The sequence below is a fragment of the Anser cygnoides genome, chromosome 1 (genome assembly GCF_040182565.1).
Source record: "Anser cygnoides isolate HZ-2024a breed goose chromosome 1, Taihu_goose_T2T_genome, whole genome shotgun sequence".
Lineage (NCBI taxonomy): Eukaryota > Metazoa > Chordata > Aves > Anseriformes > Anatidae > Anser > Anser cygnoides.
Genome location: NC_089873.1, coordinates 86,188,143 through 86,215,077, shown reverse-complemented (window position 1 = coordinate 86,215,077; position 26,935 = coordinate 86,188,143). Strand labels below are relative to the sequence as shown.

The 26,935-nt window shown below is 36.3% G+C and overlaps 1 protein-coding gene across 7 annotated transcripts in view; it reads right to left on the bottom strand.

The window, feature by feature from the left end:
* Positions 1-26,935, bottom strand: part of CADM2 (cell adhesion molecule 2) — a 666,627-nt gene that overhangs the window by 113,952 nt on the left and 525,740 nt on the right. For all 7 annotated transcript variants that reach the window (XM_048071686.2, XM_067001482.1, XM_048071688.2 and 4 more), the window contains 3 exons: positions 10,718-10,870; positions 8,088-8,225; positions 3,130-3,300 (listed from right to left, as the gene is read on the bottom strand). In XM_048071686.2, coding sequence (XP_047927643.1) covers positions 3,130-3,300; positions 8,088-8,225; positions 10,718-10,870 — 462 coding nt within the window. The remainder of the gene's footprint in view (positions 1-3,129; positions 3,301-8,087; positions 8,226-10,717; positions 10,871-26,935) is intronic.

The window sequence follows — 26,935 nt, the reverse complement described above, 5'->3', positions numbered from 1 at the left end:
ATACTCTGATTGCGTAGGGCAGATTTAATTTTATTCTATCATTCATTAGACATAAATAATAAAAAAAAAATGTTATTCCAAACATTATGTTACTTTCCTTTTTTTTTTTTTTTTTTTTTTTTACCTACCATCCACTGGATGCAAACAAAATCCTGCAATTCCTACTGTTTTTTAATTTGCTTTTATTTATTTTTATTTTTATTTTTTGCATTTTGATGAAGCCACATTTGTTTTGCCCACTATCAGGGGATAGTTGCTTGAAACAAAGTAGATTTATATTATTATCATTTTTATTTACTTTCAAGCATAATTATACAGGGAAGAAAACAACAGAAATAGCAAGGCAATTTATTATTGCCCTTTTTTTCTAACTTGTGATGATGCACTGGTAAGGCGCTATCCACAGATAGAATTCCTGAGATTTTAGAAAGGTGTTTAAAAAACAAGTGCAGTTCTAGTGGGTGATACCAAATCAGTTTTGTGTTAATTCTCTGGCAAACTAACATCCATCTGTACCATTCTGTTTCACCCATTTAAGATACTTGATTATCATTCTATTTCCAAGCTGTCTGCTCATTTGAAGTACACCGGAACATTTGGAACAAGTGCCCTATGGAGCAATGCCACACTACTTGTTTGTGATTTTAGGCAGTGTGACTTTTGGAACTAGAGGACGTCAAACTAACAAATTCTCATGACGTTTCTCATGTTGTCCTGTTAATTCTTCTGTTTTGTCAGCACTATTTTTGAACTGCTGTCAGCTGGTATTGAGGTTATATTAGATCATCTCACACATTGGGTCCTGTGAGCATGACTCTCATTAATACAAATAGGATGTCTCTTCCATGTTTGTATCTTATGAATTGATGGGTAAAAATCAGCCACTGACTGCAGTAATACCACAGCTGTGATGGTGAGCAATAGAGGGGGACAAGCAATAAAATCAAAGACCTCAGATCCAGTGCTATGTAAGCCATTCAAAGTCTTTGTGATTGCTCTAGTAAATCATCCTTCTGTACTTTTTCCTTCAAGGCTCTCTGCTGAACCACATCATATTTCTCTTTTCCTAAAATTTCTTTTAAAACCTTGTCCCAGGTAAGACTGCTGAGTCGTTGACCATGAAGTTGTAAGTGGTAAGGAAAAGGACAATAGACTGTTCTTAGTCTCCTTGTCACCAGTAATTAAATACTGCTTTCTCCATGGTTTTACATGGTATTCCCACCTTCACTTCTAAATCTGAGTGTATTTTGGCACATTTCTCACTTACATTTCCATGTATAATGATTCTATACCAGTTCTGGAGAGGATTAAATTGGTTAGTAGAAAATTAATGAAGCAAGCAGGAAGGATAGAGAATAATTACTTGTGCCTTATGGCTTTTGGTAAGTTGGCATTCTGAGGGGGCAGCATAGCACATAAAGCACATCAGGGATTGTAAACACCCTGTGCAGTTTGTCCTTGTTGGAGAACTTCAGTGAACGTGCAGAAAAGAGAGAAGGGTCTTGTTCAAAAAATGAAGCAACAGGCAAATGGAAAGATGCTCCCTGCTGGTGTTTAGTTAGATAGCGTCTTGCTGCCTAGGGTGCAAAGGGAAAAACTGTGAATATTCAGGAAATTTTGTATATGACTGGCCACAGAAAGGCTTTTCTGCCTTATGTTACTCACACAAATCAGAAGCTTTCCTTTACCTTGAATCACATTATACTGCAGCCACTGTGACTCAGTTTAAACCTCCTATATTTGCCATGTTTCTGCATCTACTCTACCATTCAGTTTGGTAGATCTCCTGTATTGCCAGCATCTTAAGCAGGGCACTGGAGGAAGAGCAAGCAATCTGGATGTGATGGCATGCACCAGATCAGTGGCTGATGGTGATGGCATTTAGAATTCATGGAAATAAAGCTGTTAAGGATTCATGTCTCTAGTACAGATGTCATTAGAACATTTTAGGGGAGGCAGGTGTTTAACAGTCATTTGGTGAAGAAAGGCTTTGATCTCCCTCAGTAAAGTGATGCATAGAATGTATCAGAAAACAGTTATTTTCAGTACACATTACTTATGGATACTAATCCACATCTGCCTCATTTCAGACTTCTTGTAGATGGCATTTTTAGCAACACTGTCTGCTTCTATGCATGGAGTGTTTTTGCCATCACCACATTTTATGTATGCTACAAGTCTTAGACACTTACAGAACTATTCCTCTGTTTAGAAATAAGTTATACATGCTAACAGTCCTTGACATGGTGTCTTGGGAACTACCTGCAGTTACTGGAAACTTGTCTGCCTTGTGGACAAGCTTGTCTGCTTTATAATAGGTTCCTTTGGTTACACCTACCCTAGAAACGGATCTATGAAAGGTCTCTCCCCTTCACTTGGTCTGACAATATTTTGCAAATGTCTTTTTCAGCTGAGAAACAAGTACATGTGTTCTACAGAAGTCCATGTAACAGTACACTGAAGAATTGTTGATATAACGCAAGCGAATATGAAAATGTCATCTGATGGTGAAAAGGTGTTTGCCTGAGTGTCGCATAATTTATAAGTGAGAAAAGTGACTTGAAGGACAACACGACTTTCTAGTAGTGCACACAGATACATAGGCAGACTCATTCAAATTTTGAGCATATCTACAGCAATATCCTATATAAACATGTCCTAAAAATACATTTTAAAGGGCTCTTCCTCCTAGACTTTTGCTATTCCAGAATTACACAGAGTTTCATTAGCAGGATTCAAAGTTACTGAGGCAGTCTGGCTGAAAACTTTGCTTTTTTCATACCCTTGTTTCAAGTTTTCAGATATTTTCATGGGGTAATCATGGACTACTATGATCGATGTTAAAGCCCTCTTTGATATTGCTACAATGATAAACAAAAAAGACAAATGCATTTCCTCTCTACCATTTTTCAAAGCAAACCAGGAACTCAGTTCCATAGTATTTTCACTAGTAAAACACTCACTAACATCTTTAGAGTTACTCCTGAAATTAAAAAAAAAAAAAAAGAGATTCGCATAAAGATGTTATCCATACTCACTGTATCAGAGATTTTTATAATTTTCCTACAAGAGAAACTCTAAAACAAAACAAAACTATAAAAGCAAGCATATATAATGTGTATTACTTACAGTGTATTTCTAGAACCTGCATTGCTATCTGAGGTGTAGAGTTTAGGGATTCATGATCTACTCTGCAACTTACAACTGCACCATCATCATTGCGATCTGCAAGGAAATCCAGCGTACTGCTGACTGTGAATGTTTTACGATTTGCATCTTCTTCTTTTAAATATTTAACATCTGAAAGAGAAAACAAGCACACATTTTTGTCTTGAGTATTTTCAGAAAAAACAGTCCAACATCAGACAGCTACATTATCTATCATACTTGTTGAAAAAACATACCTTTTATATCTATATCAATCCCTTTAAACCACAAGTAATTAGACTGCAGTTATTCCAAAATTTTCTCCTATTATCAGAGGAGGAGATACACATTGAAATCAAAAATGTCAAAACTGGTAACATGATACTGCACTCAGAGGGCAATTTCTTTCACCATTCTCTCGTATTTTTAGGTCCAAATCTGATATAAACTGTCTCTGCAGTTCTTCAGAAAAGTGCAGTCTCCTCCCACCCTTGCTTTCCTTATGTATTCACAGTGTCACTAAATATTAAATTTTCTATGCCAATGCTTATAATCTTTCATAGTAATGCAACATATGAATATTACTAAAGCCATGTGAACTAAGGATTGCATGCATTAATCCTGTGCTTACTTTATTCATTGGTTATTCTGTTTGACTAGAATTATGCTAATTTATGAATTAAACTAAACCAAAGTATAGATACAAACATTGACAGAAAAAAATAGAAATAGAGCACCTCTTAGTATTTAATTGAATCTCCAGACACATCCCAGAACACCATAAATAAAATTACTTCAGAGATAGCTTCCACTCATTGCTTTATACCATGGTAAATTGGCCTACTGTTTAACAGCAGATCCCATTAAAAATCCCTGTCAGATACTACTGTGTTGGGAGCCTATAGCCATGCTTAAGAAGAATTCAACTCAGCTCAAGGTTAAGGTTCAAAATCAGAAAGTTTCACTGTAAAACAAACAAGTTACTTCAGAACTAGAAATCCAAAAGAATGAGTATTTAATTTGAAAAGTTATTACGCATAAACTGCAACATGAGATCTTCTTACACATACTTTAGAACTGTTTTACCTGGTTTACAACTACTTAGAATAGTTATTGATTTTAATTTATTTCAGCAAAATTGTAAGCTGATAATATTTATTTATTACAAGGAAGGCTTTAAAGGATATGTGTAAATACATAAATATATATATTAAATTACATTGAGATTGCATATGTTGTCTGTGTCCTACAAAAATGAAAAACAAAATTTTACAAATTATACTAAATCCCATTAGAGAAGAAGATGACCTACATAAAATTTCCATGAAAGATCAATTTTAGAAAACAAATCTTAAATGGTTTAGGTTTCTTCTAGATTAAAAATACCTCTGAAATCAGAAAGATGGCCTTTTTCGTTGTCTCCAGAAAAATGAAAGACATTGCATAGTTATACAACTTCTTTTTTTGTTTGTTTTGTTTTGTTGTTTTTTGTTTGTTTTTCCCTAAGAAATTTATTGCATACAAGCATTTTGTTTGGTAGTTGGTTGCTAAGCTTTAAGAGATTCAATTTCTGCCAAGGTGGCAATTAATATTTAGAGATCAGAAGGTGAGAGAAATATTGACCAGGACTAAAGCAAAATTATTAAAATCAAAAAAACAAATGTCTTCACTAATTTTTGAAGCACACATATGAGATTTTGTTCCAAGAGTTAGGTTTCAAAATGTAATAGTAACCACCTATATAGATAGCTTTCTGTTTGTAAGTAATGTACACATGCCACTGCTTACTGACTTCAGAGGGAGGACAGACAGCTCCTGAAAACATCAACAACTTTCATTTCAGTGAGAGGCTGTGGATGCTTAATCCTTCAGAAAAACAAAAACAGTTGATTTCCTAAGTGGATGTTTATAAGCGTTTCTCTGGACACCTCTTATTTGGAGGCATTAAACCCCTAATTACCTCTGTAAAAAAAGATGGTGCTACTATTCTATAAACTGTTGACATCCTCATCAACAGAACTACTTAGCTTGTCCACTTTACCAGCTGTATCTTCTCGGATGTTTCTTCATAGCAAAATGAAGGTGTGATTATAATATTTGCTAACAATGTAAGCCCATCTGGATATAAATAGCAGTGGAGATCAAGCAGTGGGCATGTTACTGCATGCTAGCTTTCAGAATACCTACCTAGGGTTTTTAAATAATTTGGTTTTTAAATAAACCCTATTAATAGGGTTTTTAAAAAATTTGTAAATATGTCTATTGTAGCCTATTTCACTTATTTTCTTGCTACTCCTCTCTCCTTAAAAAAAGGCTAAAAAATCCACTACAAAGAAACCTTTCCTGGAAATGACTATAACCAAATGGGTTCAGGGATGCCTAGACAGAAAGTAGCTTTAGAGAAGAGGAACTGGGGATAGTGAGTACTGGTTGAAAATTAGTCAACAGTGTGTCTTTACAGGGTTGAAAGCTAAAAAGAGACTGCTCTGCACTAGTAATAGCATAGCCAGGAAGGCAAGGGAAATGGTTATTCTTCTTTGTTCAGTATTTGTGTGGCTGCATCTAGAGTAATAGACCCAAATTGGGCTTTCCAGGACAAGAAGATGTCAACCAACTGGCGTGGGTTCAGTCAAGAGCCACAGAGATGGTCAGTAGCTGGAGCAGACAACGTATAAGGAGAGGCTGGAGACAGTTGGGTTTGTTCAACCTGATGAATTGAAGACAAATTGCTGTCTTCAAATACTTAATGCATAGTAATAGAGAACAAAAATACCGAATCTTCTCGGACATGTACAGCAAAAATTGAGGGGCAGTGAACACAAGGTACACTACAGCAAATTCTGATCATGTTTCATGAAATATCTAGATATAATGAAAATTCTCCCCAGTAAGGGCTTTCAAATACTGACAGACTGGAATCTCTGTCTTGCAGACTTTTCAAAACCAAACTGGACAAGGCCTTTTGCAACCTGATCTAACTTTTGAACAGAGGTTGGGTCATCTGATCTCTAAAAGCCTACTATGGGGCCCTTCTATGACTATCAGATAAGCATACATACAGATACACTAAGATTATCTAACACTAGTTTATATCTCATAGGTATAGATGTTTGATAATTAAAATAATAAAATGAAGTGTTAGAATGTCTGTCATACATTGTTCATTGTCAGTCATTTATAAGAGCGCATGCGTACAGAATTCATATAGAAACACAGATCTTTTAAAATGAAAATTCTGATGTTTTACAAGGCAAATATAATTTTTGTTTACTTTTAAAATGAACTTCTACCATGAAATGGCCTTGCTATCTAAAAAACTTTCAGCTTCTGCCTATAGGTTTATGAAGACAAAATGTTCAATGCCTTTGTAGATGTTTTGCGTATATTAACATATATAAACTAATTCAAAATATCTTAATCTGTTGAGACAAAATCAACTGCTATTATCTTATTTATTTTTGAAACTCAATTTTCCTAGAAAAAGAAAGAAAATCCATAAAAATATTCCTGAAACTTAAAAAGAAATATTCTATGTAATATTGTTGATATAGCATGTGATTAATTTTATTGAAAAAATGCAATTTTTATATAAAAATGCATACTTAGCTTCTCCCATATTTGTGTTTTTAATAATCTCCTTCTAGAAAGGTAACTAGAATGCTAAACTGCAGATTCTTTTGTTAATTTGGTGCACATGAGAGACAGAATGCTAAAATAAAAAGTACAATACTCAGTGCTTCACATTCGGTCTCTCTTATTACTAGCACTTACTCTATGATACAGTATTCTTTTACCACATGATGATTCCTTTTTTGAGTAATAGCAATAGAGCTACAATTTTAGAGTGCCTTTTTCTCCTTTGGTGCAACTCTGAACTCAATGCATCATTTATATTCTTTTGCACCATGTATAATACACTGTAACACAATTGGATTTACTGGTTCCAGACAGACGAACTCCTAACCTTTAATGTCAGCTGCATTAGCATATAATTTCATATCTATTTTCTCAGATTTATCATCTCACCTTTTACAGTGCACAAAGCTAATGTAACTTCTGCTGATGCCACTGCAAACTGGTTAGGTTATTTTATTTCTAACCTTTGTGAAATGGCAATGTGCTCTTCAGAAGACCTAGAAAACTAAACTGAAATGAATGTGCTCAGTGCTTTCCCCTCATTTCTGTTTTTTCCCGTTAACCATTCTTTTTCACACATCAACTTTGTTCCTTCCCCAATCCCTCTTTAAAAAGAAACAAACATCCCTTTAGGATCTGCTAAGAAGAGCAAATCAGTTAAGGAGCCAAAAGGCCAAATTGCTAGTTTGGCTTCAAATACACATCAGGTGAAAGAAAGGCAAAGTTTTTACACCAGATTTAAAATATAACATAGCAAATATAATATAGCGATTTCTTCAAATTTCCCAGTGACTGCTAAGAATGGCTACAACTCCTTACCTGAGCAGACTCCATAACTCTCCTATGGGAAGTACACTTTCCCATCTCCTCCAGACAGTCCTGCCTCACCCAGTCATTTAGGGTAGTATAACATAAAACTGGCAACTGACTAAATCAGACATATGTCACATAACAAAGGCAAAAAGAAATGAAAAGGTAAAATATCTGAGGTGAGTGTTACTGCTGTGACAACAGTAATTCCATAAAACATTTGTCTATGAAACATCTACATTAAGTTTAATATGCTGAACAGAGTTCAGAGCAATTCAATACATCAGTTTTTACCACTGGAAGAGAAAAATAAAATGTTGGTTATATGTCCACTACAGTAATTTATAATCAATTCCTTATCTACATACTATCACTAATTCATTTAACAGTTGAATATCAAACTCTTTTTTTACAAATATAAATTAAAAATATAATTCTAAACAATGCATAGTTTTGACAATTGGATCAAATTACATGGGAATCCTTTTAAATACCTTTAACTTCTTTGTCATTCTTGAACCATCTGATATCAGCTGCTGGCTTACTACCAGATGTCTTGCAAGTTAGCTGCATCCTCTCTCCCTCCATAACTGGTGAAGTAAATCCAGTAATTTGTGGCTTCTCAGGAACACCTAACAACCAAACAAGCAAAATGTTTCTGATATTTTCAACTGCTAACATAAATATATGACCACCTTAAAGTTATTTTTTTCATGTACCCTAAATTCTGGAAATAGAGTAATTAGTTGCCTTTTATCAAAACTGAATGCCATTGTTTCTTACTGTAAATAAAATGCCAACATGAACTTTAGATGATGCTAAATAAATAAATAAATAAATAACCAGAAAGTATCCATCTTTCTAAGGAAAGAAGATCATTTGTATCTTATCTAAATATATTCTGCATACAGGTCTAGTCTTACTTATTATTACAAGGTTTAAACTGGTCTGCACAGTAAGCAGGATGCTGAAGTACACTGGCAGTACAACTCCTGAAACATGTCAACAAAAAGCTGAACTGACCTAAATTCAGAACAGATGTTTAAGCATGAATTATGAAGATTTTAATACAAAATCCAAGGAAAAAGGAAGATGAAAATAAATGCAGTAGTTTTTTATTTTATGAAAACATACAAACAAAATAAAAAGCCCAGGTATAATCACAAGTCCATTGGCTATGGAGAATTCTTTAGCTGAATCCAAGTTCTTTAGAAGGGGTCTTAGGATCACAAAATACCATATACATCATATTAATTTGGAAATTGTTTTGTTTTTCAATTAATCATAGAAAATTTAAAACAAATTTATGAATAGCATTTAGAAAAAAAATCGTCACTATATGTATAAATCCATTTGACTTTGCAAAAACACAAGAACAACCTAATTTAAAATTATACTGATGAGTACAATTTTAAAATCTCTGAAAATGTCATTGTTATAACTTGCATCTGAAGCGCTTTGATGCATTCATATTAGTGGCTAGATAAAAGGACCAGTCACAGTACCTGATCCTGTGCCCTGTACTTCACAATTTGCCTCGTTTACATCTCTTTTCCAAAATGACAGATTATGTACATAAAAACCAAGCAGCAGTACCTATCACAGAGTACATTTCTGTGATAAATCTACTCCTCTCTTTCAGAACACAAAGTGGTGTCTACTATAATACCTTGACACTTAAATCTTTTAATCCATATCAGAGTAGTCAATAAAGAGATTATTAGTACCTAAAAAGATAGTTTATTTGATTAAAACAATTAAAAAGATACATTTCAATGGAAAATATCCCATTCTCAGTTGGAAAGTGTTCCAAGAATTTAAAATGTTACTTCAAAACAGAAAATTACAATTCTAAAATGAAAAAAAAGATAGATATTTTGGAAGGAAAGTAGTTGATGCCAGGAAAATTTCATTATTAACCCCCCTACCCCCCCCCCCCCCCCAAAAAAAAAAAAAAAAAAAAGTGAAACTAAACAGACCATGGAAGATCAAGTTACTCTGGTTAATAAAATAGGCCTATATGTTTTTTCTGCCTTTGTAATGCCTTTTTATGTTTTTTGAGCATTTAAAAGTTTGAACTGGTCTACTCATCTGTTGTTTAGATCATGAGATGCCTCTCTAAAGAAAAGAAGATTAACCTCAAGCAGCTGTTATTCCAGAATATTCTGCTATTCTACTCTGAGTGGGTATTTTTTGTCCTTAATGGCAAACTTGTGAAGATTTTTGTAAAACAGTCTCACAGGGACTGAAAAGGAGATGTATTTCAGATCCTATGCACAAAACCAATTCCCTGGCTGGATTAATGTGAATATTACTGGTACAGAGAACATCTTATGTTAGTCCTATTAAATTCAGCTGTGTGCCTGTCTATATATAAAATTAAAATAAAAAGAAAGAAAGAGTCAAGTTCAGAGACAGAAAAAGGAAAAAAGAATAAAAATCAATCTCTAAAATCATGTAACCTCTTAGGTATGCAGGTCTGTTTCAATGAACAATAGCAATTTCAGCTGATTGGGCTACTGACATTCATACAATCATATAAAGCTTCAAGCAGAAACTTTATTTCCTGGGCATCTCTAGATATCTACTGCTTTTCTATGTGTATCTATAACCTTTGGGGAAAACAGCAGAGCATTTAGAGGATAAAGCATAAAAGAAGCAGCAAACCCAGTGAAAATACACTCTATAGGAAAAAAAAAAAAAAAAGCAGAGCGAGCTAAGAAAATGCACAACTAAGGAAAAACTATAAAACTCTAAAGACTGTTTTGATTTCATGCTTTCTGATTTTCTTCCCTTTGCCCTATAAAGTAGGAGATGAACATATGTGCTTTCTTCACACTTCTGGTGCTTGGGAGGTAGAGTTTACATCCATTTTAAGGGGCACTCATACTGTGCTTTTTGTGTGCTCCCTAGTTCATTATCCTGACCCAGCACAAATAGTAAGACACATGTTATTTTTCAGCATAGCCATATGAAACTATAAGTTTCAGGGACACAAGATCGGATATTTACATGTCTCTTCTGCAAAGCTTTAGAAGAGTTCATTCTTATCATTATTTGTCAAAGCCTTAGAAGTTTACCACTTGCTTCTTTAACGTGGATATGCTTGGTTATTTATACTTACCAAGAACAGTAAGAAAAGCCTTGGAGGTTTTGACAGGCATAGTAAATAAAGAGCAGGTGTACTGCCCTTCATCCGACAGAGACACATCACTGACACTGATACTCAGTTCATGCCATGAAGCTCGAACCAGCTCAATTCTGTTGTCCCTCAGAGCTGAAAAATAGAAACGAATATTATAAGATAGACAGCAGAACATTAGCAAAGCTTGGTATATTACACAAGAAGCTCTGTAAACTATCCTAGTGAAGTCACACTCAAGAATACAGAGATATGGACACAGTTATCTTTAGGCATAGTAATTTGTTTTCTTTATGGAACAATGCACAAGAGTTTAGCAAGTTTCTGAATAGTGAACTGACTTACTTGTAATACACATAAACCTAAAAATCTAAGGGACTTAACAGTTACCTTTGGTCTCCCTCTGACAAAAATAGCTGATTTCTGCCACCTGGTAGCTTTGTCCAGTGCCTAAAATGACTCCTTTCTAAAAGTATTTTTCCAAGTATTTAAAAACTTGGATTCATATTGAGAATTCTGTTTCATCTACTAACAAACTATATTTTCAACGAAGTAGGCTGCAAAACTTGCCCACAGATTTTTCTCACATCTATTACTATTGACATTGAATTGGAATGTCAGGTTTTTTGAACACTGTAACAGTACTTCTTATTATGAATATATTGAAACTTCCACTTCTGCATACATTTGTAATACTTTTAAAGATTTGAGGTGGTTGAGTATAGCAGTTTTACTTTTTTACCATGGCTAGAAATCTGATTTTCTATCAGAAAACCATTCCTAACAAAATCCTGTTTACCTGAAACCATTCCGGGAAGAGGAACAGGGAGATTACTTCAATTCAAAATGACGCTTTAGTTAATGCTTTTAATTCTTAACTATTTTAATGCTTGTATTTAGATTAACCCACATTTCCTATTTGCAAACAGTCAAAACGTGTCTAAACATTCAATTTCTTTGGAATAAAGCTGTTTCAGGAATCCACATATATTAATCAATTCTTTCTGCAGCACAGGAATACTGTTATCAGAAATAAACAATGTAATTCTCCTACGTGAACAATACAAAAGTCTCTATAACTCAGAAAGTTCTGCTAGACTCAAATCTTTGACCTGACAGTGTTTGAATCTTCTGTCTATTTTTATAGTAAGTCTCTGAAAGTCAAAGTAAAAGGGGACTGTTATAATTACCAGGAGAGCTATGCTTTGATTTGTGAGAAGAACCAAGATGCACAGTCCCTAATGCTGTTCTCACTCACCTCTTTCAGAAGTCCCCAAAGGCCCTTAAATTTGTTTCATCTACCATTTATATCTGTCCAATCATAAAAAAATGAAGCTTTAGTGTGTTTCTTCTGCTACTAAATCTGGATGTCTCTGACCCATTGCAAGACTCCCCAAGTACTGTCAACAAAGGAAGATTTACACCAAAATAAGCTGCTACAGCAGAGATTCAGCAAAAATGTCACTTAAATTGGTTGTCTTCTAAGGCTACTATTCAGGTTTCTTTACAATGACTTCAAGATGAATTTATTGGTTATTTCAGGGTAGGTCAGCTAAAGCTTGACTTACTTTCTGCAGGGTCTGATGACTGAAAGGCGACAGCTTAAGCAGACCTGACAAACAAGCATGCCATGTGCTGCTCCAAGGCACATCAAAGGGATTGAGATTGTGTGTAATGGACACATTCCAAACATATCTGAGATATCTTCTGGCCAACCATAGCAAAAATGAATAGTTATTTAATATATAATAAAAAATGCATGTAATGACAAAAAGCAGGGGCAATATTAAACGAACAGGCAGGCAAAAAAAAAAAAGCCACAAAATGAAAAGCTAAGTATTGCCAATATGCGGATATAACAACCAAGGAAAAGATGCTCAAGAAAACTGGAAGTACATAGAAGCAAGCTCCTATCAATGCAGAATAGCAGGCAAAGCTGATGACTGTGGCTTTACTAGCCACAACAGTGAAGCTGTTGCTATCTTTGAGGAAGTAGATGGAGACTCAGAAATCATTTATCAGCATTTCAGTTCTAGTCAGATGCAAAGTGAGCAGACATAAAATGGTAGCTCATTTCACATTAGTGACCTTTCCAAAAGAAATTACTTTCAAAATGACCCAATGCTTCCAAATAGTTTGATTCCCACACCCATCATTTGGAGAACAGAATAGGAAATTAAAAACAAAACAAAACAAAAAAATACTTCAGCTCCCTATAATTTGAAAGCTGTGACTTCTGCCTCCCTGAGCCAGAAATTGTGTAAAAAATAATGCAGTATATCATCTTACATAATATTTTATTTTGTTATTATTTTCAATTGCAATTGCCTCATGATAAAGATTCACTGTTAAAGTATTCTCCTACAGATGGGGCGATATGCAGAATCTCAGGCACTAAAAAGAACTGCAATGAATTCCACCAGAGCGCAGTCTACAGATGATGCCAGTAGCAAACCACTTCTAATCTACTGGTAGAGAAAAAGCAACAATTGAAATACAAACCAACTGGATGAACTACATTCCTACTGCTACCCTCCCTCATTTCCTCCCCTCCACACTTTTTTTTAAACTTTGTACAACATGAAATCATCAGCTCATACAATTTTCTGGAAAATGGGTAAAAATAATCACTGATTGAGAGCTGAGATCAGACATCCCCTGTTTCAGCCTGGAGTGAATTTTTATTGAAAGCATGAGAAAAGAAGTTTTGTAATGGAAATACCAACACGGAGACTTTGCAAAAAATGCTACAAAAATGGTACCAACATAATACTCCTTTGAAGGATAGTTGTTTGCCATTTTTATAAGTACTAAGTCTAAATGCAATTGATAACCTGTGCCATAAATTTCAAATCTAGACAGACTGCAGAACAAACCAATAAATAAATAAATAAATAAATACTGTACCACTGCTGCTTAAACAAGGCTAGCACTTACATGGAGATTTTTTAGATTCTTATTTTCAAATTCCATTCCTCTACCTTCATCTTTATCTATACCTGTTTAGAAAGCCACAAACTCCTCCTGTGAAATTGATAGCTGTGGTATGCCAGAACTGGTTTGTTTCTATTTCTGCTTGGTATGTATAGTTAAAAGGTTGAAGTTGAATCAGAGAAAGGAAGGTTGCCAAACTGTATAGTCCTGGCTCCTGCACTCTGGGTCAGGAGAAACCTTCTGGGAGAGGGCGACTACTCCCTCGGAGAGTAAATGAGCAAGCTGCAGCATGGGAGAAGGCAGCAGTACTTGTAGCCAGCCAGCAATCTCCAGGCAGGCAGACTGAGTGGAACAGGGGTCTCTTGCACGGCAAAGTAAACCCTTGCCAAGCCTGGCTGAGCCAAGAAACCTGTGAAGTCTGAACAGAAGCCAGCTACTGAAAGGTATCAAACTGGAAAGCAGAAACTTGAAGGAGAAGACATACTCCTCAAAGAGCTAGTGGAAAGGAAGGTGATTTATTTACAATACACTGTATTCAACACATTTCAGCAGATCTGAGTTCTACCTGTGAAGAGTGAGCTCATCTAGTTTATTATTTTCTACTTACAGGATATGAACTTCAAAAGCTTTTTGTAAGATTTTTGATTGCTTTTGCTTTGCAGTCAGAATTGCCCCAAATAGGGCAATTTTACCAGTTTCAAACTAACTGGAGGTTCTTCCATAGTTGTGGAAATAAAGTATCAAAAAGTAAAACATAAAATGTTCTCTCATTCAATTAATTGCTGAAAACAAAAAGTAGAACTGCTTGAATTTGCAATTTGGTACACACTAACAAACAGACTTCTATATACTGAAATGTCCATGCATTGTTCAATGCATACAGCAGTAAATATTTCTAGCTCCTCACAGAAGTTAACATCAGGCTTCTGTTTAAAGCATCTCATTCAGCTACGGTATTGTACTCAAGCTGACAGTATTTATTCCTCCACTTTTTAAGGTTATACTAACAACTGTGTTTTGTATTCCACAGGTAGCTTCTGAGTACTGTTTATTAGTTGTATTGCCGTGGGCAGACAGCCTAGGTGCATACAGAAAAGATAGTTTTGCCCCTAAAGACTCTACATACTCTTTCCTCACTTGCATCATTTCCTAGCCCCACTCCTACCTTTGCCTGCTCGTTCAGAACCTTCCCCAGATGCTCTTCCTTTTTTTTTTTTCTGTTTCACTTTGTAAGAAGCCCAGCAGACCTTTTGGGCTTCTTTTTGGGGATTTTCACCTTCTTTACAGAATCGCTACCTTCTCAACAGTATGCATGCCTACATTATTGCATGGTACACGGACGCCAGGACCGTGTAAGCAGAATATATATTTGACTTCTGGGAAATAAGCCTATGTCAAAACAGTAACAAAGAATACTACCACTGGCATCTCCTTCCTGCACTCTTACCTTGCAAGCACTTATAAAAATGCAGCAAGAAAAGTAATTGCATAGTAAGTTCCAATATGCCCTAAGTACAGTATTTCAGTTTTCTATAATTTCCAGGCAAATATGATGTAGTTAATTTGCAAGGTATTAAATAATTATGCATAAAATACTTGTTTCTAAGCAGACACTCTTCATTTACTTTACCTGTCATTCTCTCTTTCTACAGAAAAGATTTCCTTTCAGAATGTTTTCTGACTCAGAAACAAGCAACCTTGATAATTTGTATAGTTTAGGTTATTATGAGTAAGAGAGAATTCATGTATTTCAGCTGCATTGATTAGCAATTGTTGAGGCTGGTGACCATTGGAGTAAAGTGGTTTCCTAGCACAGTCACAGAAAGCTGTACTTTATTTTTTTGCATAAAACAATATAATGATCATATTTAATCATGCAATGAAAACCTTCAGTGACAATTATAACAAAGAGAGAAAAGAAATTTAGAAATTTACACTGTCGTGGAAGAAATACCCACATTTCACACTGTGGGAAAAAGGACAGTTGGACCAGTTCAGTAAAGTAGACAGACTGCAGCATCTCTAATCTTATTTCTCTAAAGTGACTACATCTTACCAGTGTTTGGAGTCAAATATTTGAAGAACAGAGAAAAAACAAACAACAACAACAACAACAAAAAATCCTCCAGAGTAATTTGCAGATGTTTTGACAATACTAACTTGACATCTGCTGCCATCCTGGGATTCACTCAACAACATTTTCTTCCTTATGTTAGAGTTGTTCTCTCTGTCGTGGGAATAAAGCAACTGCTAGTTGGAACCAGAAAGATGTCTCATACTCTACAGGTCATGCTAAACTCCCAGAAATTTAATACGTATGAAATCAAAACAATCCTTCTGATTTTCAGATTCCAACTTTCTGAATGCAGTAATATCATCAAATCTGAAACAGATTTCATGGGATTTAAAATTTGTTTTTGGATATAATTGAGAAGGCCTTTTACTTTGTTCTTAATGAAATTAATACACCAAAATGCTGTAGAGATTGTCTGCATCACTTGCCAATAGTTGTGCATAAAAATCTGTCAGAGAGCAAGGGAACATATGGAAAAAAAAAAAAAAAAAAAAAAAAAAAACACAAACAAACACAAAACCCACATACTATTCTTGTTAAATGAGTCACTTGTCTGTGTCTAGTTTTCTCAGCCTTCATACTCCTTTTCAAAACATTTCCCTTGTATTTCTTTTGAAAGATTTCTGTACTCATTAGTCTGTTACTGTATTAATAGTTTGCCCATTTCTCAACTGGTACATCAATTCTATTGATGCCTGACTTATCTTCTAGGTACCTACATGGTATCTGATCTAATATTTCATAAAATCTCAATTATTCATATGTGGAAAGAAAATCATGTTTCTTCCTCTGTCCAGTCATGCAATTTGATTACCTTCATACAGAACAAATAGAAGGCTAGGGTGGCACTGTGGATATTTCGAAATCACACATTTTCTATTTCTATTTCTGCATGTGGTGAGGCCATTTTTTCCTCTCACTGGAAATTAATTCCATAGTTTTGCTTCCATAAAACTATCACTCTTGCTCTTATCACTAGCTGGTCATGATTCTAACACAGTCCATAGGTCAGAAAGAAAGATGACCTCTTAATTAGTCTGAAATCCTGACAGACTTCAGTACCAGGTCAGAAACAGTGAAATTGAGTCTACTTTCACAGGTAACACTAAATATGCAGAGAAAAGAACTTGGTAACACATTAGAAGTTACCATATAGATTATACCATATTAGATTGGCCGATGTATGTATCAGTTGGAGTCATTTAAAGATAACATCATTTCTAAGTAAAATTATAGCAAATAACAAAATCTGAAGGTCACAATACTGTAGATGAAACTTTGGCTAATTGGTTGGGGAACAGTATTCTAGCCAATTTACAGATACATGTTGATTTTATTCCACATTGATAAAGCAGTTAGCAACATGGATCAGTTCAAACAGACATCTTAAGCAGCATCTTTCACATCTGTGTCACACAGATGCTGCGGATAATTCAACGTCACTGAATTTTCCAACCTATTCATATATTTACAGAATAAATTCAGGGTATCATTGAATTTCAGAGAATGTGCTTAGTAAGATTTCTAAAGTGGAAGAAAAATGTAGCAATCCTTGGAGATTAGTTTTACCTTCATTCCAGTGCATTTCTATATCTCTTTGAACCCTGCTAAAGCAAATCAAAGGAAGAAACAATGGTGTCAGTAGAAATATACTTCTTCTACCTTTAATCATCCGATCATCTTCCAGAATCAGTCATAATGACTCTACTTCATGCTCTGGCTTGCAATCTAACAAGAAAAGACTAGACCATTCTCAGATGAGAAATACTGCAAAGGTATTTGATTAGCTTATTTAGAGAACAATGCTCAACAGCAAGCTGCTTTTGACTTTTTATATTTTTCAGATTTCTTGCACTTTGAGTAATGCATATGTCAAGAAGTAGAGCAAACTCCATTATTAGAGCTGTTGACAGTCTCACTAACAGAGGCATCTTCTCTGTGCTTGCTTAATGCCTTGAAAAGGCTGAAGAAGTGGGGACCCAGAAGCTACCAGTACAACATTATCTATTATTTATCCAAGTCAGCCACATTTCAAGATCAAGTCTTAGATGCTTATAAGGAGCATCCAAACAGCAAGGTAATTTCTTCAGTGAAACTACTACAATTCTCAGTTACCTGCATTCTGAACAGGACGAAGACAGTTTAAGGTGACTTACAAGGACTTTCAATCTTGAGAACATCTGTTAGTTTGGTTTTGCCAGCTGTTGCCACCTGACAATAGAAGGCCTGGATGATTACATGACCTTCATGATTAAATAAATATGGTAAAACTTTCTTTGTCAGATTTTCTGCACTGAGCTACGTTTTATCTCACAATCATTTTCTATATTCTCTTCAGTTTATCTTTTTCAGGGCATTCAAGAAACATGTCAATACGCTAAAAGAGAAGAACAACTTGCCTTCTAGGGTGTTTACAATGACTATCTCTGGTATTAAAGAGACACTGTACGTATGGTCTGCTTCTCTGTCCAGAATCATAAGGATGAGTTCTAATATCTTAAGAGGTCTGAGGACTCCCTCACTTTCAAACAAGAAATATAAGTATCAAATCCTTCCAAAACATACAGGCTTAGAATGATGAAGATATTTTATGATATTGGAAGAAAGTTTAACTGTACCTCTAAAAAATAAAACTAAAATCACATTAGTCAGGATGAACCATTATCTTAGAAAATCTGCTCATCTGGTTCCTTCTGCACTGGGGAATTAGAAGATTTCCTGTTACACTAATGCAACTAGACATGTGCCACAGCACGGTAGCCTAGAAATCTTTAAAAATCTTACTTCTCAGATATGCAGCTGCAAAAATTAAAATTGCAAAATCATCTGGCAAGGTTAGAGGTGGTCACAGTTAAAATAAATGAGATTCAACGGACACAAGTAATTGATAGAAATGATCTTATATACCAAGTTGGAGACCTATATTTTGAAAGCAGCAATGCAGGAAAGAAGCTCTGAGGATTACAGAGGAAATTATTTAACTGTATGTTCAAATGCAGAACCACTCCAAAAAGATGAATCTTATTCTGGGTTGTACTGATATTGTCAATTATGGTAAAAGGAAAAAATAATGCTATGGTAGTCTAGAACTACATATATTATACTGTGCCATATATTGTAAATTACAGATAGGAATAGGCTCTCAGTTGGGGGGGCAATTTCTGAAGGTCTACTGATGGAATACTACTGCATAAGTAATACTATAAAAATGAAAATAATATAATGGAGAGCTATAATAACAGTCCACACCTACCCAACAAAATACTAATAAAAGTCAGAAAAATAATTTCTTTTTCTACAGAGGTAATACTGAAAACATGCAACAGTATATTTCAGACCAAAGGACATTATTAAAGTACACTACAACAAAGATACACAGATTTCCAAGTTTGTTCTTTTGTGAAGACCAGACCAAGCAATTTCTCATGCTACTGATGTTGATATTAATCATTATGTCAACAGTGTTTAAATGATTACTGACCATGACAGTGTTAAGCTTGGCTACGAATTGAAAACTGCCTAGCCAAACAGCACAGAGATTTACCAAGACAGTCTACATATTTCAAAGAACATCAGTTACAGTATACCCACTTCCTCCTCTTCAAGAGACTGATCTTTCACAGTCACTGCTGGTGACCTTCACGCACTGCCTTTAGTCAGCTTTGGATGCAAGGGTGGGGAGCTTAGAACAACTTGGCCAAATTTTACACTGCTAGCACAGATAGAAACTTAATTTCTCTGAAAACTTGTCCATACACAACATGTAATCCGTGTGTCTGCAACTGACCATGTCTTAACAAAGCTGTTGAACTGAATGACTTCTATATTTCTCTAACCTTATAGACAGTAAATCTAATTTTGCTCATTCATTGGCTACGTTACTGATCCCGTCATATTGAAAATGTTTTTAGTGGTACAAGTGAGCAATACGCTGTGGTAGAGCTATATTAATAGTACTGCTTCATATGTCTTGTAAAGTCACAGTCTTATAATTTCTAAAGAGTTTTGTTGTGTGCAAACATATTCAGCAGAATTTGGAGACCTTCTCACTTACTAATGATATAAATGTGAGAACTGGTCTAAGATGCCCCTGTTATCTTTCTGTACTTCTTGATCATTCATGTAGATACATAAATTAACATAATCCTTGAAGCAGATGGCTACACTGACTAGACGTGCAGTAGGAATACTCATTCTTTCTAACTATATTAAGAAGTCAGACTACCTAAACTTCTGCTGCAGTCAGTGGAACAAGACAGCTTCCTCCAGACACTAATTAAGAGCAGGTCACTGCGTTGAAAATATTGCAGAGCCTGAGCAAAACAACAAAGAAATCATCAATGACTGATGATTGTATCTGCAATCAATCTAGCAACTGATTCTAGTACCACTGCTAAGTCAAATCCTAATGTCTACGTCAACACTGAAGACTAGTGGTGACTCGCAGATTTCACTATTGAGGGAGCTGAAATATGGAACATCAGGAGAGATCTGGGGTGAGTCTGGTACAATTCCAGAGAGGACTGTCAGAAAGCTCTTTGGTGGTTTTAACAGTATCACAGTATCACAGTATCACATATTTCTAGGTTGGAAGAGACCTCAAGATCATCGAGTCCAACCTCCGACCAAACACTAAGTACTCCACTAAACCATATCGCTAAGCTCTACATCTAAACGTCTTTTAAAGACCTCCAGGGATGGTGACTCCACCACCTCCCTGGGCAGCCTGTTCCAATGCTTAATAACCCTTTCGGTAAAGAAGTACTTCCTAACATCCAACCTAAAACTCCCCTGTCGCAACTTTCGCCCATTCCCCCTCGTCCTGTCACCAGGCACGTAGGAGAACAGACCAACTCCCACCTCGCTACAGCCTCCTTTAAGGTAACTGTAGAGAGCGATAAGGTCGCCCCTGAGCCTCCTCTTCTCCAGGCTGAACAAGCCCAGCTCCCTCAGCCGCTCCTCGTAAGACTTGTTCTCCAGACCCCTCACCAGCTTGGTCGCCCTTCTCTGGACTCGCTCGAGCACGTCCATGTCCTTCCTGTAGCGAGGGGCCCAAAACTGAACACAGTACTCAAGGTGCGGCCTCACCAGAGCCGAGTACAGGGGCACAATCACTTCCCTAGACCTGCTGGCCACACTGCTTCTTATGCAGGCCAGGATGCTGTTGGCCTTCTTGGCCACCTGGGCACACTGCTGGCTCATATTCAGCCGACTATCAACCAATACTCCCAGGTCCCTCTCGGCCAGGCAGCTTTCCAGCCACTCATCTCCCAGCCTGTAGCTCTGCTTAGGGTTGTTGTGCCCCAGGTGCAGGACCCGGCACTTGGCCTTGTTGAACTTCATACAGTTGACCTCAGCCCATCGCTCCAGCCTATCCAGATCCTCCTGCAGAGCCTTCCTGCCCTCGAGCAGATCGACACACGCACTTAGCTTGGTGTCATCTGCAAACTTACTGAGGGTGCACTGGACGCCCTCATCCAGATCATCGATAAAGATATTAAAGAGGACCGGCCCCAGTACCGAGCCCTGGGGGACACCACTAGTGACCGGCCTCCAACCAGATTTGACTCCATTCACCACAACTCTCTGGGCCCGGCTATCCAGCCAGTTTCTAACCCAGCGAAGCGTACGCCAGTCCAAGCCCCGAGCAGCCAGTTTCTTGAGGAGAATGTTGTGGGGAACGGTGTCAAAAGCCTTACTGAGGTCAAGGTAAACCACATCCACAGCCTTTCCCTCATCCACCAAGCGCGCCACTTGGTTATAGAAGGAGATCAGGTTCGTCAAGCTGTCTCTTTAATTTAACAGCTTTTATGATAGAGCTCTTTAAAGTTTTATGATATCTCTCATATAGCCTTCCAGCAGAAATCCTGCCTCTGAACCACAAGTACACAGATGCTTCCTCTTTTGTGGGATTTCCCTTAGTTGTCCAGATGCAGGTGTGCTGTGAAGAACACCATCAGTGAGAAACGGTGATGGAAATAGATAACTAAGGGATTGGAACATCTCTGATACATGGAGGAGCTGACAGAGCTGGCATTGTTTAGCATGAAGACAAGGCAAAATACAAACTTAATCCAAATTAAAAAATAATAATAATCAAGCAGAACAACTTTCTAGACCTCTCATTTTCTGAGCAATGTTCTCTAGCTGGGCATACTTGGAGAACAAGGTTGGACTAAGACCTCCAGAGGTCCCTTCCAATGTGAAAGATTTTTTAATCTTGTGATTCTAGACATTTTTTCATTAAGAATCTGCGTATCACAAAATTCGGGAATGTGACCAATCCAGAACACCAACAATAAAACTTTGGTGGATATTCACAAACATTTTTCTTTAGCTTTTCCTAAGTAATTTTGTCCCTCATGGGGGCTTCTGATTGGAGTCCTTCAGAATAAACAGTAAATATAATTTAAAGCTACATAGCTAGAGAGAATGCTATTTACCCTTCACACTAGCAATAGATAAATAGTAATATTGGTTCCTATACTGCACTTTTCTTAACTGGTATAGTTTGAAGACTCACTAAGAAACCTCCGTAACTAACCTGTCTTCAATTATGTTTGAAGGATAGATTTGTATATCATGATTTTCATATGAAAGAAATATTGAATATTTAAAAATAAATTTCAGGCTGTTCCAATGTTGTATGCTTTTTGTGCCTGTTTTTAATAGACTGTAAATCACAAATATTTATTGGAAATGCAGTCTAAGAACAACTTCTATATTTACCGTGTACTATTGAATTGTATATGATGGATTAAGAATGATTTCCAAATCTGCTTCTCAAGTTGCCTTAGACATGGCACAAGCAAAGGAGGCGTTTGGCCTTCAGGGTAGGGAATACAACTATACTATTTCCTAGACTTATCAGCAAAGTGCCCGTCAAAGGACATTAATTGCACATTTGGATGATAATATGTTCACAGCATCAGATGTAATAAGTAGTGCTGTTGGTACCAAAACATTCATGTTTTCAGTGTTGTAGATTGTTACTGCAGCACTGGTTCCTTTTTTAATATCCAATTTTTAATTGTACTGTGTCCTTGATTCCTCTTTCTCTTTCCTCTCCCTTAACTTCAGAGCTGATTTGTTTAACTCATTTTTACTTAGCATTCAACTAATTTGTCTCCTTCTCCAGGCACAAAATGTAACACCTCAATTTTTAAAAGTATTTAGAAAAATAAACCTTTTGTCCATTTACCTGAATCTCCTATCCCATCTTATTCAACTCGTAGACTCAATAGTTCTGGAAAATTTCCAGCAATCAAATCCACATCCTCTGGTATAAAATAACAGCACTATCATTTTCAATAAAAATAGTATTTTTCTTCTTTTTTCCGTTTTTACTTGCAAACTCAGACAAGTTTGATGGATTTGTAAGATCTTACCCTTCTGTAATCAGGCTGTTGTCAAATTCTTCAAAAAAAAAAACCTTGCTAAAACAAATTCTTTATTTAATTTATTTTCCCAGTAACAGCATTTGATTTAATCCACATACTGTTATTTTCCAATTGATAATATTTTTTCCTGCCTCACTGATCCCACCCTTTCCTCATTCTTTATTCCTCTTATTTTTCATCTTCCTTTTTATACTTTGAAATCTTTCCTGACTACATACATAGGTAGGTGTCACCTACCCTTGGAATAAACTTTGAATCCATTTGATCCTCTGACTACTCTCTTCCTCCTTTCCCCATCAATCTTTAATTCATAAGAACACCTGTTTGCATCTCTCTTTGTAACACTTTTCCCATTTCCTATAGTAAGTAATTTTGTTTCCTCTGTATGATAGATAATTTCTCTATGAGAAAGAGGCCACTGAAAGAAATTAGAAAATAAGAATGGGCTAAATGAATTAAGTGTGAAATGTATATCAGGAATATTGATTAGTAACTCTTTAAAAGGAAAGAACATGTAAAACTAATTAACATTTACATTTTCTACCATAAATTCTAAAACACACTTCACTTTTCCTTTAACAGAAATGTACAAATTAGCAATTGCCAATTTAAATTACTTTATATTTATCAGCCTCACAGTCTGTATTAGGAAGAGCATCACCAGCAGGTGGAGGGAGGTGACCCTTTCTCTTCACTCAGCACTGGTGAGACTACACCTGAGGTACCATGTCCAGTTCTGCCCAGAGAGGTTGTAGAATCTCTATCCTTGGAGATATTCAAAACCCAACTGGATACAGTCTGAAGCAGCCTGGTTTGGCTGCCCCTCCTTAAGAAGGGGAAGTGGATCTCCAGAGGTCCCTTCAAACCTTAACTATTTGGTGATTCTCTGATTCATGCTGATTTTACCTGTCATAATATAATAGAAAAATAAAAGAAAAAATAGTTTCCAAGCTTTCTTTTTTTTTTTTGGCTTTTAAATTTTCTTATACGTAGCAACTGATGTCCAGAACAGTGTTCTGCTGAACTGTACTGAATACAATTGTTCAAGGACTAACAGTCCATAGAGATAATTCTTGTCTGGTATTAAAGTCTTGACAAATTAAAGTGAGCTCCTCTGGAAACAAGTGCTATTACGAGTACACCTTCCCATCAACATGTATTTTCCCAGAACACCAAAGAATTGAAAAATCTGTGATAACATCAATGAAAATGTTTCTAGTTAGAACAACAGAAAGGGAGGAGCTGGAAAGAAGGGAGCCTGCCAGAAGTTCCAGGAAGGTATAGATGCATGAGCAATTGTATGCTTCTGAGTCATGTTCTGTGTGGTTGTGATCTGTTTTCATCTGCTTTTTATAACAGTAGGATATCACAAGACTTAGCCTCCCCAATAAAACTTTCACATCAACCCTGAATTACAGCATCCTATTCAGAAATAAGCGATAGATTTTGGGACCTCTGGCAACTTGGATCTTCAGAGTTACGGAAAAGCCCAACAAATTACCTCTGAAGATTAATTTCCTCACTGAGAAAGCCTGTTACTGTTGGACAGATGTTTAAATAGTTTCCGTTTCTGACCAGAGACCCCTTTGTGTTACCAGGATTGAACTAGAGCCAAAGAAATATATTTAAGAAAATCCCAAGTGGACAAAAATGAGTTCTATAATCCAGTTATTAAAGATGTAGTCATGAAGTACCTACAAATGCTAACTTTCTCATCATGCTTTTGAATCCTCTATGCCTGATAGACAAGACTTGTACTGAATTACTTTATTTCCAAGATATCCATTCCAAGAGCAGGAAAGAGAAGACTGAATCACAGAACACTTATTAACCTTCATTTAAAAATCTGAATTAAAAACAAACCAACAAAAAGCCACAAGAATTTTGTAGGAAGATGCTTAGAGACAGTACATTTTTTAGTGTTTGCTGAATTTGAACCTTTCATTGTAGATTTATTTTTTAAGCTGAATCCTGGAAACAGTGACAGAAAAAATAATAAATAAATCCCCTACCACCTCTACCATCAAAATAAATTGAAAGAAAGAAAGAAGGAAAGGAAGAAAGAAGGAAAGAAAGAAAGAACCATCAACACAGTTTTCACACAAAACTATAATCCAATCCTATCAATATAAGAATACAGATTTCACTTTATAGTCAGGCAGAGGAGGGTAATGAGAACTTATGGATGAATAACTCAACGGTACAGTAAAGTTCTGTAGGAGACCATAGGGAAGATCCTACTATAAAATCTAGATCATGAACTTTACACCAATAATTAGCATAGTCTGCAACCAGGTGGAACTCCAGGGGAAGAAGAAAAAATGAAATTCTCCTAAGAAGATCTGTCTTCCTAATTCTACTTACAGACAAGAAATGTTAAGTGGCTATATGCCAAGGAGGGGCAAAAAAGTCTTTGTCTCTCTGACATGCACTTCAGAGGATGAAGTTCCTTGGAGACTGCTAATATTCAGAGAAAGAAGAAGAGAAGATTGTGTACTTCAGCGTGTCTGTCTAGATCCAAGACAGACAGCTACAGAAGAGTTTAGATGAAACATTACTGACTGAGACAGACAAAGTAGGACAAGAATGATGATTACACTGCTCTGCAATGTGAACTGATGTAGCCAAAGTAAAGTCCTGAATTATTCTATGAATGTAGTCGCTGATCATCCATTTTAAAATTAAAGATATATTGTTCCCTGTGAAAATGAAATCAAGGACTCTACTCTGATCTTCCCCATTAGGAACAAATCAGATAATATAAATCAAATGTCATCTTGTAAGGTGATCTTTGCTGGAATAAATTTGGCAGCTGAGTCAGACATGTCAAAAGCGCTAAAACAATACCAGGGAAGTTCACTGGCACTCTGCTCTATTTGGTCTTTGATATTTCTGTCAATTTATTAAGGAACAGTGCCTAGCTCTAGTTGTGAGTGAACTTACCACATAAAACTATAGTGAACATCAGAAACGTGAATCCTTGTGCCTAAAGAAAACATTTGGGTGCTGCTGAAACCCTTCAATTATGCAATGACAGATACCTAGCTGAGTTGCTGAGTTAAAGTCTTTCAGGACCTACAGATACCTAAGGGCAACTGCCTGAATTCTCCTGTGTCATTTGACTGCCTGGTTGCTGAGATACTGTCTACATCAGGGCGATTCACAGACAAGGTCCCCCATCTATTTTACCCATGAACCCAACCCACCAGGCATAGTTATTTACTAGATTTCCTCTATTACAAGAAGAGCAGGCAAACTGTTATTCCCCCAAACCTGCATATTCACTGTCACCCCCAAACTTCTGGTTAGAGAGCCCTCCTCAGAAGTAGGACACCCAATAATTTCCAACTCAGCTGACTAGCTACATAACCTAGCTACTGGATATTTGGGTACTTGCAAAAAAAAAGTCTCCTTTGAAGGCATCCTATTTTGCATGTTGTTGTGGTTTAACCCGGCTGGCAGCTAAACACCACACAGCCGTTCGCTCACCCTCCCCCCTCCCTCTCTGGGATGGGGGGAGAGAAACGGGAAAGTGAAGCCTGTGAGTTGAGATAAAGACAGTTTATTAAGACAGGAAAATAATAATAACAATAATAATAATAATAGTGATAATGGTAATAGTATTAACAATAATAATGTGTAAGAAAACAAGTGATGCACAATGCAATTGCTCACCACCCGCTGACCGATGCCCAGCCTATTCCCGAGCAGCCGGCCCCCCCACCCCGGCCAGCCACCCCTATATATTGTTTAGCATGACGTCAGATGGTATGGAATACCCCTTTGGCCAGT